Source organism: Vicia villosa, linkage group LG6 (genome assembly GCF_029867415.1).
Source record: "Vicia villosa cultivar HV-30 ecotype Madison, WI linkage group LG6, Vvil1.0, whole genome shotgun sequence".
NCBI classification, from domain to species: Eukaryota; Viridiplantae; Streptophyta; class Magnoliopsida; order Fabales; family Fabaceae; genus Vicia; species Vicia villosa.
Genome location: NC_081185.1, coordinates 120,678,029 through 120,698,111, shown reverse-complemented (window position 1 = coordinate 120,698,111; position 20,083 = coordinate 120,678,029). Strand labels below are relative to the sequence as shown.

At 33.1% G+C, this 20,083-nt stretch overlaps 1 protein-coding gene across 1 annotated transcript; it reads right to left on the bottom strand.

The window, feature by feature from the left end:
* Positions 1-4,240: 4,240 nt before the first annotated feature.
* Positions 4,241-8,279, bottom strand: LOC131612224 (receptor-like kinase TMK4). The gene is made up of 2 exons (XM_058884029.1): positions 6,963-8,279; positions 4,241-5,538 (listed from the first exon to the last, which is right to left on the bottom strand). The coding sequence occupies exons 1-2, from the start codon at positions 8,263-8,265 to the stop codon at positions 4,334-4,336; spliced, it is 2,508 nt and encodes an 835-aa protein (XP_058740012.1). The 5' UTR covers positions 8,266-8,279; the 3' UTR covers positions 4,241-4,333.
* Between the last annotated feature and the right edge of the window lie 11,804 nt (positions 8,280-20,083).

The following is a 20,083-nucleotide window of genomic DNA, read 5'->3' as shown; positions in this document are numbered from 1 at the left end:
TCCGCAAAATGGATACAGGTAAGGGTACATATAATTAACCATTAAAATAAGCGGGGATGGGTGCGTGCAACAGTATCTTACTTCCCACTCTGCCGCAGACCCGCACTATATATTTATAATATTTATATTACTATATAAAAATGCATGTTTACAGATGTTTGAAAAATATGTCGCTATTAACTATTATATATTTTAATAAAAGTGTTTATTTATTTCTTAACTCAACAATAACATCCATAACTTTTTTTAATATTGTTAAAAAAAATTAAAATTATGTGATTTTTATAATTAATTGATTTAATTTTACTACAAACATGGGTAAACGGGTATTAGTACGGGTATTGAGGTCCCATAGGGTACGAGTATAGTTATGAACATTGGTGCCCACGCGGGTACGAATATTTTTTCAAACCGCGGGTATAAGGACAAATACTATAATACCATACCTAAGCCATGTCCATCACAGGCCTGAAGCTATCCAACAATCATTCCAAGCATCAATCATTCCATAGCCATTAAAAAAACATTTTAAATTTATCTTGAAGAACTTGTGAATATAAATTGAGAAAAACTTAAGAAAAATTTCATAAGTTGTTTTCATAATCTTTTATTTGTTAGTCTATTTAACATTAGCTGAATTGCTTATTTATAAATGTTAAAATGAACTACGCTAGTAGGTCAATCAAATCTTCAAAAAGTAAGGATGACAATTTGACCCATACTCTGTAAATGGCCGTAAAAATTACCAATAACGGGTAGCGTAAAAACCCGCAAAATGAGTACGGGCACGGACAATTATCCATTAAAATAAGCGGATATGAGTGCGGACACGAGTACCTTACTACCCACCCTGCCCCATATCCGCATTATCTATTTATATAATGTCATTTATATTATTATATGAAAATACACATTTATCAATTTTTAAAAAAATATATCGCTATAAAACTATTACACATTTTAATAAAAGTGTTTATTTATATTTTTACTCAATAATAATATTCATAATTTTTTAATATAGTTAAAAAAAACTTAAATGATATGATATTTTGTAATTAACTGGTTTAATTTTACTACAAACACGGGTAAACGTATACGGGTACGGGTATTGAAGTACCCTTAGGGTACGGGTACGATTAAGAACATTGGTGCCGACGCGGATTTGGGCTCGGGTACGAGGATTTTTTCAAACTGCGGGTATGGGGACGGGTACTATAGTACCCTGCCCAAACCCTACCCATTGTCATCCCTATTGAAAAGGTTGAGCCTAAAAATAAGTCTATAATATGTTACAGGTCATACTCAGACTATAGTACCCTACCCAAACTCGACATAACATAGTCCTACTCCTATTCACAAGTAACAAGTCATTTAAAAATGAACAAATCGTCAATTTTAAAGGCAATATTATGAAAGGGGACTGGGGATGGCAATTTGGCCCATATCCTATGGGTACCCGCAAAAAATGCCATCAGCGGTTAGGGTAAAAACCTGCATATTCCTACCCCTATTCACAAGTATCAAGTCATTTAGAAATGAACAAATTGTCAATTTTAAAGGCAATATTATGAAAATGGACTAGAGATGGCAATTCAGCCCATAACGGATAGGGTAAAAATTCTCAAAATGGGTATGGGTACGGGGACAAGTAATTACCCATTAAAAGAAGCGGGTATGGGCGTGGGCACGGGTATCTTACTACCCACCCCGCCCTAGTGGCGGAGCCAGAAATTTTATGGAGCCTTGGAAAAAATTTTACACTTTTGTTTTTACTAATTTTATACCCTGTTTTTATTAATTTTGCCCTTGATTTTGTCTAAAAAATTTGTCTTTGATTTTGTTCAAAAATTTCACACCCTGTTTTTACTAATTTTGCCCTTAATTTTGTCTAAAAATTACTAATTTTACCCCTGGTGTTGTCTAAAAAGCGACTATTAGGTGGGGGAGTATACAACAAAATGAGCAGTTGAGCCCGGGCGCATGCCCGGGCTCGCTGGGCTGTCGCTCCGCCCCTGCCCCGCCCCATACTCACACTACATTTATATAATTTCATTGATATTATTATATAAAAATAATTTATATTATTATATAAAAATACATGTTTATCAATTCTTAAAAAATATATCGTTATCGATATAATTATTTTTAATGTTAGAACACTTAAATTTATATGATATTTAATAGTTAATCAATTTAATTTTACTACAAACATGGGTAAATAGGTACATATACGATTATTGAAGTACCCATAAAAGACGGGTACAGATATGAATATTGGTGCCCACGTGGGTTTGGGCTCGGGTACGAGTGGATTGGCCCTTTAGAGGAGTTATCCTTGGAGGAATTTGAAGGTTTCTTCGATTATTGTGACGTGACAAGGTCAGGACTTTAACCAAAAGGAATACGATAGCGGTAATTTGGTTGGTTACGGCTTGGAGTATTTGGTTGAAGCGAAATGGGGTCATTTTTAAGGATGAGACTTTTATTTTTTACGATTGTTTATCGGAGATAATTTTGAACGTGTGGATTTGGTTATGCTCTTATTGTAAAATTGAAAATCCTTGTAACTTTCATACTTGAAATATCCTATCTCTTCGTTGCTTTAGAATGTGGGGGTTTTTCGTTTGTTGTTTGGGTGGAGTATCCCTTATACTCCCTTTGGTGAATTTCTCTGTCTATTAGAAAAATGAAATCTTACTTTACGATTAATATTATATTAAAAAATTAGGTTATGTATGAAATCCCTGCTATTTTTTAAAATTTTGAAAACTGCTTAATTACCTTAAACTTTTAAATTTTTGAATAATTTTTTTCATACGTGTTTATAATATTATAAAATAATTCTTTATCAAATTATTGAAGTTTTTAAAATGAGAAGAATTAAATATGAATTTTTTAAATTTCAAAAGAAAATGATAAAAGAAATGCAAATCTCGACTTAGAAATCAAATTTTGAGTTTCTTTTTTTTTTAGAAACTTTTTATAACGTTTTAAACATGCTTGTAAAATAATAATTCAATAATACACATATGTTTAACAGTAGGCACCAAAACTACGTGCATAATAATTTTGTGGAAACTAAAATATATCATTTTTTTATTAAAAACTAAAAATGAAATTTGAGATATTTATAGGGATTAAAAATATCGATATTCCTAAAAAAAATTAAACTCTATTTATTAGTATTGATATAGATGATTCAAATTCTAACCGTATTAATAATTTGTATGTTCTAGTCTCTTCTTATTACTCCTAAATATTCAACAATTGTTATTTAGTTGGTTTAGTAGTGATTGGTGCTAGGCTTGGTAGGGAGAACGACAGTTCGATCCCCCACAACTCCAATCGAGAGGAGGCTAGAACCACTTGATGCCAGAACTGACCCCGAACCGGTGGTGATAAACCAAAAAAAAACTGACCCCAAACCAGACTAAACCGGTGGTGATGAACAAAAAAAAAATATATAATCAACATGTTCTCAAATGAGTAGACCCATATATAATAATTACAATTAAACTCACTTATAAAAATTTCCTACCAAAACCAAAAAATTACTATTCTCTAATCATTCTCATTCTTAGATATGTGATTATATAAACTCAGATATAAATATTATTTAAATAAACTAATTTTAAAAAATATTTTACAAACAAAATCGATAAATTTTTTACAAAAATATTAAAATTAATATATTTTAGGTAATGCTAATGTGTGCCCTAAGGGCACATGTTAAGAACTAAATGTAAAAATATTTTTTTTGAAAATTGTGCACAACTTTTATTAAATATTTAAAATTAATTTATTTATTTATTTTTTCAGTACAAACTTTCTATTTATAGGTTTCTTAATATATGCCCTTAAAACACATGTTAGCATTACCCAAATAATATTAATAATATATTAAAGTCCAACCGTGCCACGCGTAGGACTATATTCTAATTTCTATTAAAATGTTTACTGTTTAACATATATTGTAACATTTGATAAGCCTATACTATTAGATATGGGTATTGAAAAATTCAAATCACGACCATGTATCCTATAAAATCATACTTTTATTTTTAAATTACTGAGATAACATGACAAAGTGATATATTCTCATTGGATACACTGTTAGTCCATCACCATTAAACCCATTGAAAAATTCAAGATGTGTTGCATGTCACTTTAAAATAAATTGAAGAAAAATAGATCACATTTTATTTTAGATATATAAAAAAGATATTTAATGTCATCGGTAGCTTGAATTTACCAGCTAAAAATATACGACCTTGTTTTGAGGTTTAAACAAAGTATATGCAAAGTTGTATTCAAATATCAACAAATTATTTTTTTACACTACAATCACATCTTCATTGTTGTCTTTGCTGAACTTATTTGTTTTTATGGAACCATTCTTCGATAAGGTTGATGACTTTGTCTCTGACAAACTGCTTGAAGGCACACATGAAGTTTGCAATATTGGAATTTCAGGAGAATATAAAAAAGGTTTGGGAGGATATGGAACCGACTGAAGTGGTCCTTGTAGCATTTCTATTACTTTACTAATTGAAGGTCTATCTGATGGTTTTGTTTGAATGCACCATAGACTTACCATAGTAATTTTTCTCACCATATCATTCTCTTCCTCCGAATTTTCTATACAATTCTTAGAGTTATTTTCTTGTTCAAGATCTTTATAAATCCAATCTGGAAAATATTCAGAAGTACATGAATCTCTAGCGCCTGAATTCTTTCTTCTTCCAATCATATCTAAAATTAACATACCATAACTGTATACATCTGATTTGACAGAAACTCTGCCATTTGTTCGACTAAATACTTCTGGAGCTATATATCCTATAGTTCCTCGTGCACCAAGTATAGACACAACACTATCATCTCTTTGACATATTTTAGCTAGTCCAAAATCAGATATTTTTGGGCAAAAATCTTCATCCAAAAGAATATTTTGAGGTTTGATATCAAGATGCAATATCCTTGAAATACATCCTTGATGCAAGTATTCTAATCCACGAGCAATGCCCATTGCAATTTTGGATAATGTGTTCCAATCCAAACTACAAACAGAATCAGAAGACCCACTTTTAAGGATGAAATTATCCAGTGACCCTTTGGACATGAATTCATATATCAACGCTCTTTTGTTTCCATAACAAAAACCCAAAAGTGAGACAATATTGACGTGTGATGTTCTACTAATGCTAGCAACTTCATTTATGAATTCTTCTCCATTTCCCTTGGACTCTTTTATTACTTTCACAGCCACTTGACGACCATCAGATAAGCTTGCTTTGTACACAGTACCATATCCTCCTTGACCTAATTTATCTCGAAATGAGTTTGTCATTCTTTTCACTTCTGCATATCTATATTGTTTTATCGGCACTGACAGTTTATAACTTTCCATAAAATTCTCCACAATATGATGACTAGATTTTATTGTTCCCCTAAATATCCATCTTTGTACTAAAATAAGACACTCCTTACGATAATAAATAATCAATCCAATAAATATTATAAATCCAACAGATGCTCCTGCATATTTGCAAAATAATTATTTTATTTTATCATCGCAAAAGTTAAATACATAATTAGTGATGATACAAATAAACTATTTAAATAATGGTTTTAAATAAGTTGTGTTAGATGCGGGGTGATTAGATATTCATATGCAAGGTTATCTATTTACTTGGTTTAAGAGCTTGGGCTTATGATACTTTATTTCAATTGCTCTCAAAGAAAAAATTATAGAACTTATCAGCTTCTACTTCTGATCATTATGTCTAATAACCCTGCATCCAACACATCTGATAAAAAAAATTATATAATATTTTTTATTTTTTATAATTATTTTAAAAAGTAACTCTATATCTTTTTAATTTAAAATTAATTGTATATAAATTTACTCGAGTTTATTTCTTGTAAATGATTAGAGTTTTTTTTAAAGTAGCATTTAGAGAATATTTTAAGAATTTATATATTTATAATATATTAAAACAAAAGCGCACATTCTATCCTAAAAGTAACACTTCAATTTCATTAGTGCCACTGCCACACCATCTCATAATCGTATGTGCCACCTCTCAAATTCACTTTCAATATTCAAAAGATCAAATTTCATTTTTATTTTTAATTGCATTTTTTAAAATTATTTACTATTTATTTATTATTTGATCGACTACTTTTTTTTTTTGGCTTTATACCACCGGTTTAGTCCGGTTCGGGGGCGAGTTCTGGCATCAAATAGTTCCATCCCCCTCCCGATCGCAGTTGCGGGGGATCGAACCGTGGTTCTCCCTACCAAGTCCAGCGCCAATCACCACTCGACTACTTTATTAACGAACTTTTTAACCATATGTCATTATCATCCAAACAATAATACACACCTTTAAGAATTACTAGACAATAAAATATATAAAAAGTTGTAGTATTTTACAAAACAATAATAAAAAAAGTTAACAATTTTATTACTTTTTAATTTTTTGATTCATATCTCATAAATTATTGACTTTATGGTTGCAACTTGCATTATTATATGAAAAATAACATGAAAACAAAATTTCCAATTCATATGTAATCAAATTTCCGATTTTTATCAATAAAAAAAAATTAATGGATTGGTCTCCTTAATTCACTAAAAAGAAGAACACTCATATTTCAACATCTATCAACAACAAAATTAAACAAATGATTTACAATTTTACTAATAAGAATTAAAATAATTCATTAAAAACAAATTAAATTAATATAGTAACTAGCATTTCCAACACTATCATCATCAAATAAAAAAGTTTTACAAAACAGACATAAAATTATAAAGCTATTGAAATTTTTATTTGATAATAGCTGCAAATTAACTTTAAATTTTATTTAAGATTAAAAGTAAATATATGTTTTTAACAACTTAAAATCAAATATAAAAATTAAAGATAGATACCAAAAAGATATGAGAAGCATACCTGCTATCCAAACATATTTAAGCCAATCCTTTTCACCTCCACTTTTTCTTGTTGGAACATCATCTCCGGAATGAGTTGCATTTTTACCTCTACCATCTCCGGAAATATTTAGGCCAAGCAAAGGATTTCCTTGGGTAAATAACTTAACCTTGGATGAAAAATTGGGAATTTTTCCCGACAGATTGTTATGAGAAATATCAAGAAGTTGAAGATTAGGCAATGTTGTTAGACTCTCTGGTATCAAACCTGTCAATTTATTTCCAGCAAGAGTTAAGTTCACGAAACTTGTCAATAAAAGAGGAAATCCATCACCAATTGTAATTTGTGGATCACAATGTCCTGCATGGCTTTCACAAAAAGGATTTCCTTTCCAAGTTGCCTTGACGCGCTTGGGAAACACAGGTATTGGTCCTTGGAAAAAATTGTCGTCCAAAGAGATGTTGTTCAAGCTAGTGAGAGCTAGCAATGAAGGCGGAACCAAACCGATTAACCAATTTGATTGAAGCTGCAGGTCAGACAAATTTGTCGAAGCAAACCTGTTAGGAATTGAACCCTGAAAAAAGTTGTTGTTAAGCCACGCTTGACGCAAGAATGTCATGGATGATATCACATCAAGTGTGTCATTAAATCCATTCTGATTCTCTTGGTTATTGACCCTTAAATATCTTACTACCGAACTCCCAAGAGACTGAGGAAGTGGTCCCACGATGTTGTTGTGCGAAAGAACAACAATATCTAGCCTCGGGTAGGGATCAAACATTTCCGATGGTAATGATTCTCCGATATTTGTAGCTTCAAGATCAAGGACACGCAAAAAGTAGGAATCAATTAAATTCTTAGTAAAAGTCCATTGTTGTAGATTCAAGTTATTGCTAAGGTTAAGTATTTGAAGAGACGGAATTGCTTGAAAGCAACCGTTTGGGATTGTGTTAAAATTATTGTGGCCGAGGTATATGGCTTCGAGGGCGCCTAGACCAGAAAAGTTAGCCAAAGGACCGTTGAGTGAATTGTTGTGGAGATCGATGCGAGTGAGATTAGTGAGAGCGTAGAGATGGGGAGGGAGTGTTCCGGAGAGTGAGCTTGATGGAAGGTTAATGGACACAACTCGATTAGATTTGCAAAAGATACCATTCCATTTGCAGTAGTGAGTGGTATTAGACCAAGTAGAAGGAGTTGGAGTGAGTGATTTTATAAGATGGGACATGTAATCTGCCTCTTGGTATTCTGCATTAGTAATAGCAATTGAAATAATGAAAAAGAGGATGGATAAGAAAACAGTTTGTTGGTTTAGTAATATCTTCATGCTTAATTGATGTAAAGAGAATGATACCAAATTTTACAAATAAATACAATGTGTTATTTAGTACATGACTCTGTCGGTTAATTGCCGTCAAGAAAGGAGTGTCATATTTTATTCATTCATTATAAAAACTGAATCAAAAATTCATCAGTAACCTCAAATTTGAGGAAGTATTATATTATGTTAATTTTGAAAATGAGAGAGCAACATCTTTAATGACGACTTCTAAGAGGGGCGTGACTATATCGGTCTCATTGCCGTTAAAGAAGGTGTGGCACTCTAGTTTCTTTAATCATTCATTATTATGAAAACTGAATCAAATTTCAAAAGCAGATGATTAAGAACCCATTTTCAAAAGCACATTGGGTCGAGAAAGCGCATGGAAAGAGGTGGCAAAACCGGCGGTGGTCCGCCGATTTGGCCTGTACACCCGTAAAAAAATAGCAGGTCGGATTGGAATTTTGTGCCCGCTGCCCCGCCAAAATTCGTCGTCTGTTTAAACTCGTCCCGCCTAAGTCCGCTGTACGCTAAAGTCTATCTCACCTATTCTTTAAACTCGTCACGACTTAAGCCCATTTTTTTAGTTAATTCTGTTAATTCAAATTCTTGATGGTTTTATTTTATACATTTATTTATAAATATATATAATTTTTTTTTAGGTAAAATTTGTTTAAATGATGCTTTATAAAAAATTATTCTAAAAAATAAAGAAAAAATTTAATTAAAAGCTAAAAAATGACTATTAATTAATTTAAAAAAATAAAAAATAAAATAAAATAGACGGACAAATCCGCCACCTTGACAGGGCGGCTCTGAATTTTATGTATTTTTTTGGCGGACTTGCCCGCCTCACTCGCTTTTTGACGGGCCTAATACAGGATAGAGTGGACATCCCGTTTTGTCACTCCTAACTGAAACCACATATGAAATTAGGAAGAAAGCCCACCATATTTTTTACATTTATTTAAATAGCTGAATCATATTTCAAAGGGAATTATTTCATTTTTCAAAGAGTCATACTACCTATAAAAATTAGAAAACTTTCTTCAATTTGCAAGTACATCTTTGGACGTATTTATTAGGGGTGACAAAATGGATGGATTGGATGGTTAATAGATGATCAAACCAATCCATTAATCCATTAAACTCTCTTAATAAAAATTCAATCTAGTCCATCAATTAAAGAATAAAATCCATCCAATCCAGTCCATCAATTAAAGAATAAAATTCATCCAATCCATTCATTAAGATATTTCTAATAGATGGATATCCATCCATAAAATAATTAACAAATTCTTATTTTTTTTTAAAATTTCATAAAGAAATAATTTAAATATTCTAAAATATTTTTTTCGTTCTTTCGGAAAAAACACTCTAATTTTTGTTTTTCTGAAAAAAATCGATTTTTCGTTCTTCCGAAAAAACTCGATTTTTTGTTTTTCTGGAAAAAAAACTTGATTTTTTTCGTTTTTCTAAAAAAAAAAACTCAACTTTTCATTTATCCGGAAAAAAACTCGACTTTTCGTTTTTGAAAAAAACTCGATTTTTTTTCGTTTTTCTAAAAAAACTCGACTTTTCATTCTTCCGAAAAAAAACTCGACTTTTTTCGTTTTTTCGATAAAACTCGATTTTTCGTTTTTCTGAAAAAACTCGACTTTTCATTTTTTTCAAAAAAACTCGATTTTTCGTTTTTCTGAAAAAAGAAAACTCAATTTTTTGTTTTTCCAAAAAAAAACTCGACTTCTTGTTTTTCGGAAAAAAACTCGACTTTTCGTTTTTTCGAAAAAACTCGAATTTTTGTTTTTTCCGAAAAAAACTCGATTTTTTCGTTTTTCTGAAAAAAAACTCGACTTTTCGTTTTTTCGAAAAAAACTCGAATTTTTGTTTTTCCGAAAAAACTCGATTTTTTTCGTTTTTCTGGAAAAAAAACTCGACTTTTTCGTTTTTCAAAAAAAACTTCATTTTTTTCATTTTTTCGAAAAAAACTCGACTTTTCGTTTTCCAAAAAAACTCTACTTTTTTCCGAAAAAACACGATTTTTCATTTTTCGGAAAAACCCGATTTTTTATTTTTCATGAAAAAACTCGATTTTTTGTTTTTCCGAAAAAACCCGAATTTTTCGTTTTTTCGAAAAAACACAATTTTTTTCGTCTTTTTCAAAATAACTCGATTTTTTGTATTTTCAAATTTTATTATTTTTAAAAAAAACTATTTTAATTATTTTTTAAAAAAATAATTTAAAGTATAAATAAAAATAATCCGTTGGATTATCAAAATGTGTTGGATGGATCGGATCTATCCATGTATATAAATGGATGGATTTAATCCATCCATTAACTTATTTTGTATGTGGTGGATGGATTGGATGGATTTTAGCTTAATGGATCTAATTGCCACCCCTAGTAGAAACTCTTGAGAGAGGACTAAGTCTTTTATTTGTGACTGATCATCTATACATCTTAGTGTTCTTCTATTCCCTTAACTTTTATTTTCTGCACTTTATTTTTGAAATACTTTTATATTCTGCTGCTAAGTCTTAGAAAAACATTTTAAACTCTAATAGATCTTAGGAAAAGTTTTCAAAATTATGATTTTCCAAACCACACAATTCAGCTCCATTTTGTGTGTGAAGTCTCAAGTCCAACAATACTTGGTCTTGAGAGTTTCCAATAATACTTCAGAGCTTTTAGTAGGAAAGACTCATGAACCCCCATATACAAGTAAATGATGGTTGACCTTCAACCAAATATTACAAGACGATAAATATGGGCATTTGCGTCTTTTCTTCAATATATTTCTGATATTGAAAAGGAAAATCTTCCTTCTTAATGGTGGATTGAAGCATTTAGTCTCATTTCCACGAACACGAACTTTGGAGTGGTTAGTCTTCAAATTCCAAAAAAATTAAGCTCAATACCTTTGGTTTTATCAGGACAAAGCAAACAACCTCCGAGATTTTGACCGAGTTAATCTCAAACCTATAGAAATTTTAATACCAGGCTAATCTTAAACCTATCTTTGGTTTTAACCAAGTTAACCAAGAACCAATGAAGATTTTAACTATAGCTAATCTTCAACCAAAACCTAGGACTGACCAGACAATCCTCAAATCTAAGCTTTATCGGATTTAGCTTCGAACCACAATTCATCCCTAATTAGATAGTATTCAACCAAGATGTATTCAAAAGATTCCCTTGATGAATTTAACAATTCTACCTTTTCCTAAACTACAAGAGTATCCTCACTCACAAAGGAATTGTTCTCACAAAAGTATTTGGCTATAACATCTAGTGAGAGAAAGTTAAAATAAAACTTTACACACACATAGAGAGAGAGAGAGAGAGAGAGAGAGAGAGAGAGGGGTTCAACCACTATTGTTTTAACTTCTTTGATCTTACTCATTATTGCCCAACCCGAATCGGTGACAACCATTCATTATTATAATCATTCATTCATAATTATTAACAATGTTTTATCATGAAAATCAATTTAAGTTAATACAATTTTTATGAAATTGATACTCTTATTTTTACATTACTTACTACTATGTATACTTGCAAATACTAAATAGCACAAGTATGTCTTCAATAGCGTTGGCTTTTAGCGGCGGTTTATTCTGAAATAGCGCTGGCTTTTGGCGGCGGTTTATTCTGAAATTAAAAGTTGTTTTTCTAGGAACGTTTTTTTAACTTGACATTAAATGAAAAGTAAAGATTAAATTCACTTTGATTGCTTTATATCATCAAGATTTTTTTTTCATATATCATCAATTTTAAAGACATATATACGTGAGATGGACTGAAATATTTATGACTTGAAATGAGGTGAGATATAGAGCACAAAAGTTAATTACTTCTACATGTAAATTAAAAAGAATTGTAATCTTGTTTAATTTTTTTAATGTAATAAAAGATATTACATTTTTATAATGTCTTTTATTTTTATATGATTTTGTATGTAAAATTGTTTTCCTAAACGGTATTCTGAAAATAATAATATTAAATAGGATAAAATAGTTAAAAAAAAAAATTTAAACACATCTAACTCATTTTTTATATATATGGAAATAGATCACCTCCAGCTATTTTTCTGCTGCCCATCTCTCCTGTGCGTTTCTTGACCGTTGGATTAAATCTAACGGTTTGATTCCTTCAATTAGTCAATGCAAATGATAATAAGAGCAATGCTTTCAAATACGGTGATTCATAAAAGAAACAAGGTCTTCTTTTGGTGGAAGGATATTTGTTTGATTTGTTTGGGGGGAGATGGGTATTTGGATAATTGGTTTCCATCTTCTATTATGAGCAAACTTGGTAATGGTGATCTTATAGATTTTTGGTTAGATAGGTGGTTGGGTGGTACTCCTCTTTGTGACCGGTTCCCATCTCTTTTTTTGTTTCGCCGATCCCTTTTGTTCAAAAGTGAGTGACAATGATTTTTGAATTTTTGGTGCGTGTGTTTGGCGCATCAATTTTACCGAATCCTTTGGTGGGGAGGTCGATGGTGAAAATGTGGAGTCTCTTTTTCCTGTTTTAGGTGGGAACATGCCAACGGTTGGTGTGGATGATTCTTTCATTTGGTGGAGAATTCGCCCGGTTTTTCTATGAAAGCCACTTACCTTATGGTCTTGGAAGGAAATGCGCGGGGTTCGAGTTTGGATGACAATCTTTTGAAGGCCTTGAATGGATTTTGAAAAACTAAAATCCCTAGTAAAGTTTTAATTTGTGGTTGCAGACTTTTGTTAAATAGAATTCCCACTTAGGTGAATTTGGCAATAAGGAAGATTTTGGTGGATCCGTTATTTTTGTTGTGCCCGTTATGCGGTTTGGAGGAGGAGAATGCGGAGTATCTCTTTGTTTTTTGTCCGGTATCTCTTCTTTGGTGGACTAAGTTTTGTGATTGGCTTCGCCTTGATGTCACATCCTTTTCGGGTAATCTTTTTTATCGTCTTTGTGTTTTAGAGTCTATTTGTAGAACCAAGTTTAAAATATATACTAGGTGGCTTTTTGTTGGAGGGTTTGGAATTGTAGAAATGAGGTTTCTTTCAATAGAGTTTTTTTTGAGTAATTTTGATGAATTTTGATGTGGTTGGGATGAAGAAACCAGTGACTTGGGAATGATTTCTCTCTTTCTAAAAAGCAATGAGATTGTAAATTATGATTAAGATTGTTCTTTCTCCGCAACTTCGTAACAAAAAGTTACTTTATTTGATTAAATAATCTCAAGTGACAATATATCTACTACACTAAAGTAAAAAGAAAAGGAGACTAAAACCACAATTGTATAATTGGTACTCATACAATGAAAAATATTACATCTAAAAATGTATGGCCCGGCATCATAAATTTTCTCATTGAATACAGAAAGCAATTTGAATCAAAAGAAAATGGCATGTTATCATGATTATGTGCAAGGAAGCATATTGCACCGTTTTACACTTCACGCTTACGGTCTTAGGTTATCTTTGTTGATTCCATTAATAAAGCACTTTTCCACAAGTCCGACCGACAAAGAAAATTGTTACAATTTCTGTCCATATAGAAAGGATAATTGTCAAGTTAATGATAAAAGCTAAGTTATACAAAGAAAAATGATAATGCCTTTGAAAGAATTCGAGAAACTCTTAATCCATCCCCTTCCCTTTTCAGAGGTGTATTTAAAAAAATATTTTTTTTCTCAAATTTGATTTGTTTCATAGGAGCATTTACGGAATGTTTTCAGTTATGCACCTTCGGAAGCATTTGATCTTATATACGCGTCAAACTCTTCCCCTCCTTCATTCTTCTTTTTTCATCTTCTCTACTCTCTCAAACTCTCTAAACTTCTAAAATCAATCTTCCACCAAACTTCGTTGTTTTCTCACGAGTTCTTCAGGGAACATCAACATCAACGATCAATAGACTACGACTTGTTCAAAGCTCAATACTATAGGTAAGCTTTCGAGTTTTAGAGTCATTTTCGAGTATTTTTCGTAATATAGTTAGAATATAATTTTAGGTGTAGAAATCATTGGATAGTTTTAGAAATATAGTTTAGTGACCATGTAGGTATTTTTTTTATGTGTAAAACGGACGATCAAGCCACCAAAAATGGGTTTTTCAATGGCTAGAACAGTAACAGACACCATTGTTGCATTTTAAAGCTTCAAAACGTTTCGTAGGTGCATCTACGGAACAACTGAGACGTTAGTTAGTTCAGTAACAAACCCAGTTTTTTTAGAATGTTGGGTGCTTCCGTAGATGTATATACGGAAGCTTTCCATATTAGCACATACGAAGTTAAAATTGATTTTTTTTGGTTTTTCCTTTAGTTTTTATAAGTTACTTGAATCTAATTCGACTTTTTTTTAATAGTGCAAACATTATGGCCGACCAGATAGACCGACTTATATTTGGGTGGATTGCACAACAAGCCTCCGTGCGACGTGCACGGATGTAGATAGTCTCACACGTGACAGATAGCACCTCTATTTCAGTAGATGTAGCTGCCACCTCCGTTCAAGCAGAGGTGACAGATGAGGCCACGACGCAAACTCACTTGGAGCATAATGGACAGAAACCTTCCACTTCTACTTCTTCATCCCGGAGGCGTCAGGATGATAATGAGGATACTTCACAGATGCTTTCGACCCGCAGACATCGTCGGGATACTTCTGCTCCTCTTGTGCCACCTCCGTCTGATAATGGATCTCATATGCCACCTCTTGATGGTGTAAACCCATTTCACGAGGAGGCTGATGTTGATGTTGATAGTGGTGCTCATGTGCCACCTCTTGAGGTTTTCCTAGGGGATCCTTCTACTTTATCCCTGTTGACAGTGTACACTGATCATACAGCCATACATGTCTGGAACAGAGAGGTAACATTGTTTATACTTATTACTTTTTTCTCCTTAGTGGAAATTTAATATTTCTAACTTTGCTTGTTAATAACAGTGTTTTTCTTGGAAACTCTTGCAGGATAGGGCTTCCTGGAAATTCTACAACCACGAGCAGAAGATTTTATCTCTGCAGCAGCCTGCAGAGACGTGGTTCCAGGATGTCCTCACATCTTCTAGGCTGAAGGACCTATATCAGATCGGGTACTCCACTATATGCTGATGGCATTCGCGGAGAGATGGTACCCAGATACATCCTCATTCCATCTTTCATGGTGAGGTTACTATTACTTTGGACGACATCGCATGCCTCCTGCATATACCTATCCAAGGTACCCTCCTTTGTCACGGTAGGATGTCGAAGAAGGAGGGAAGAGATGCTCTGATTGAGGAGCTCGAGGCTAATTTAGAGGATGTGCTTGAGGAGGTAGAGAAGACCCGCAGGGCACACGTCAGGTTTTCCTTCTTGACGCAGAGATATAATGTCGAGATCGTTGCGGCACAAGAGGTTGTTGGTGATTCAGTTGATGTGGAGATAAACAAACAACGTGTGCTTAGGTGTTACTTCCTATTTTTTGTCGACACTTAGTTGTTTGTGGATACGAGCTCCACATATACAAATGTCGCTTACCTGAGGTACCTTTTGGATCCCGCACGGATCCATGAATACAACTAAGGGGGGCAACACTAGCGTACAACTACACGAGACTTGGAGAGGAATGTATGTGGAAGGAAAGGACTATGGCATGTAGTTGTTCACTCTTAGTGGTAACAATCTTATATCCTTTTAATTTTATTTTATAAGTTGTTCATTCTATATTTGTGATAATGTTTAACTCCCGTGTTTTTTATTTTCATTTCAGGGTCAGATATTACAACACTTCCTGATGATCATTGGGTAGGGAGAGGTTGATGGCTACACTGAGGTCATGCCACGTGCTCGTGCCTTCATACCCCTCTAAGGGAACTAGATGTCGAATCCTTACAGATACTATCTAGACCACATGGCTACTGAGGACACCTGCTAGACTGTTACCTGCTCACCATGACACGGTTGCGTGGGGTGATGTTATACTATATTCTAGATGGTTGGAATACAGTTCAACCATCAGTATTTGCTATCTTCTGGAGTGCGTCATGCGGATGTTCGACTACTCTCAGATGATACCTCACCACCCTTTGGTCTCCTCTCCTATCGGGATGACCCGTCGGAAGATAGATGAGGCCTTTGTAAACTTTGAGCATCACATGATTCCTGATGAGGCTCGGGAGACCAGAGCAAAGGTAGACTGAAGTTGCGCCGACGGGTGCATCACTTGGTACTTCACTATGGCACAGTGTCGCGCGCTTTTTGGACCACTATCCTTTTTGCGGTACAGTAGAACTTTAAATTTATCCTAAAACGAAGGAAGGGGAAAAATCTAAATAAACCCTAGGGTTGGTTATACAGAGGGAAGGTATTAGCACCCTAGGTATTTGTAGTACTCTAAGGGAGCCCTTTATTGTTTATGCTTATGTTTTGGGTTGTTTGCTATTTGGTTACTGAGAATGTTTCTCCTTTGTGATATGAGAGAGAGAGAGAGAGAGAGAATTAAAAGAAGACAGGGAAACTAATTGTTGTTGGTTTTTTGTCTGCTCGCAAAGATTCCTTGAGAATCTCATGCCTACATATCCCTAATGGAAGTCTGAGCTTTTTGTAGTTCGGGAAACTAATAGGGAAATGGATTGAATTTTTTGTCTTGTTCAAAGCTCAAGATTGAAGCTAAAATTGATCTTTGTGTACGAGAAAAGAGACAAGTCGTCATCTTAACAGGGAGATATCTCACCTATTCCACCACAAACATTTTTTGAGGAAAAAAGAGGTATTCTTTCACAGTAAGAGAGGAACCTTACTTGGAATGTTTCAAGTACGCTAGTTGCGTCTCTGTACGGGAAAATAAGTAATCATAAGGGAAGGACTACAAGTTTGGATTTTTGAATCAACAAAGCATGCCACTTACATCACCTAAATGAGAAATGATTGATATTGTTTGTATTTTTTACTGTAGTGTAATAGAAGGAATATCTCTTCTATAGAGATGAATCATGTCTCACTTCTGTATAGAAGATCTGACTTTTTTACTGTCTTGTACAAGGCCCAAGATTGAGGCTTAAATGGAGATTTGAGACTGACTCTGTTGGAGATGTCTCCACTGGGGATTATTTTGACTGGAAAATTTGTATGTGTTATGTACTAATCTCATAATTGAGGCTGACTCAGAGGGTATACTCTATTGAGTGGAGACTGGTGAATTTTTTTTGTTCTGTACTAAGCCCAAAATTGAGGCTGACTTACTGAGGAATGGACTTTGAATCATTTCTTCCTTGCATAAAGCCCAAGATTGAGGTTATCTCTGGATTGTATGAGTTTCTGTCTTACATGAAGTCCAAGATTGAGGCTGACCCTTTTGGGGAGTGGAATACTTCTTGCTTAAAGCCCAAGATTAAGGCTGGTTCTACTAAAGAAAGAGTTTGAAAGACTGTTTGACAGTTTGTTTTGGTGTCTTGTACAAAGTCCAAGATTGAGGTTGACACAACTGGAGAAACAAATTTAGAGATTGAATCCTTTTTATTGTTGAAAGAATGTTTTTCTGTCTTGTACAAAGCCCAATATTGAGACTGAATCAAATGAGGAAATATAGGTGACTGAGATTTTCCATATCTCTTAGTCCCAAGGATTGAAACAATGAGAGGTTTTTGTATACTTGAATGATTGTGATTGTGTATTTAAAGGATTTGGATTCTCACTGGAGTTTGGATAAAGGTAACTAAAGACCTCTCCTATGCTTTTAAGAAGTCTGAGATTCCTTGTATAAAAGCTTAAGAGGAAGCTGAAGGGAACTGCTTATAAGAAGCCTGTGGTTCTTGTATTGTGAGCCCAAATTGAGGCTAATCGAGGGTCATCGAGGATCCTTATTTTAGCACAAGAGAAAGCTATGTTGGGTTGCCTGAAGTGGCTCTAAGCAAAAGGGGTAAAAGGTTTCCCCAGGAAATAATCCTCTTGGGTGGATGTGCCCTATTGTTTGATCTAAGGATTTCAAGATGTTTCACCGGGAATAATTCATCTTGTGGAAAGAATCTATGTTGTCTAATTAGGAGAGGCTTCACTGGGAGGTAATCCTCAATCCTGGTCATAGTCCTATAATATATATACAGTTTATCTATCTTAGGTTTTTCTCTGACGGATTTTAAATTAAGCTCTTGATATCATGTTAAGAAATATGGTTTGGCCTAATTCATCCCTACAAAACCAGCTTAAATCGTCTTGTAGGGGTGATCGCCCCCACTTATAAGCACATGTTCATGCTGACACTTAACAGAACCAAACATATATTTTTATAAGCTAATATCAAGAATTAAACAGAGACTTTAAAAAATTGATCCCAAAAACTAATTAGGTTTTTTACTAGCTAAACTCAATAACCAAACAAATCTTTTCACAAGTTCAGCTTAAGAACCGAACAAGGATACTACTCAAGAAAATCTCCCTCTTGAATAAGAATAAATTCAGCACCCTGCCAATATAACACAATTCTCAAAAATGATTTTTTTGCTCTTAAGGCACTAAGGCTATGTTTGGGAGTTTGGAGGGGGAGGGAGGGGAGGGTTTTGGAAAATAGGAGGAATTAGGTGAAAAGGATAAAAAGATTTTGGGTAGGAAGGTTTTGGAGGGTTTGAGTTTATTCATAACACCAAAAACCCCATAAAATGGGGGAACTCAAAAATTGTATTGAAGGAGGGTTTTAGAGGGCTTACATAAATTTTCTAAATATCTTTTAGGTTGTTATACTATTTTGAAAATTAAAAATTTAGTAATGATAATAACTTTTTTATCATTCTAAACAAATTCATTTTTTCAAAAAATGTCAAATATTTTCCTATATTTTTTTAAAATTTTGTTTTTGGAGCCTTCCCCTCCCCTCCTCTCCAAACTCCCAAACATAGCCTAAGACTACTTTAGTGAAAAAAATAGAAAGAAGCACCACAAGAAAATTGGAAGATCGCGATAGTTATTTTGGCAATTTGCAATCTACGACGGTTGTAGTACTGTTGCAGAAACGTGTGTCCCCAGGCTGTTTAGCGATGGTTGCGAAAACTGCCACGCCAACCATCGTTCTCGCTCACGGCGGGTAGGAATTGTCCTAAATTGGAAATGGTGACGGTTAAATACCATAGTGAATTTCCTTTTGATTTTGTTTTCATTATTGATTGCGACGATTTCAAACTGTCGTGAGTATGATATCCTGACGGTTCAAACTGTCGTGAGTACAATATTTTAAATTTGTTATGTAACTTTATATATTTAGTAGCATATGTTTTTTGAGATTATTGGTTTAAGAGAGCTTAAGAACACAACTTATGACATTATTCATAATGTTTTTTCAACTTATTTTCGCAGTTTCTTCACAATAACTAAACTTTACTTTTGTATTTTAATACAAAATAAAAAAATACAATATAAAAAATAATAAATTTATTCATATTTATTAAAATAGGTCGACAGTCTTAAAAGACTCTTTTTATGTCCTATAACTTAGTCTATTTAACTAAATAGGCTTATAAAAAATACTAAACCTTTTCTACTTAAAAAAAACTGGTCTGACATTGCCCTGTAGGCTAGGTCGTAGAGTCTTGTTAGTTGGTATGCGTTATTCCCACCCCCTATTTAAAATGTAAATTAATATGTTATAATTAAATTTTATTGCAAATATTAATTTAAAATAATAATAATAATAATAATAATTTCATGAATCTATACATTAAAAAAAAGGAAAGATCATGTACAAAAATAAAGGGTCCAAAACCAAAACCCCTAAGAAATTGTATAGCTACAACAAGGAATGTCATGTATGTTCCTTGAAAAATCAACCCCAATAAAATCATGGAGATGTTCAAACTAAATAAA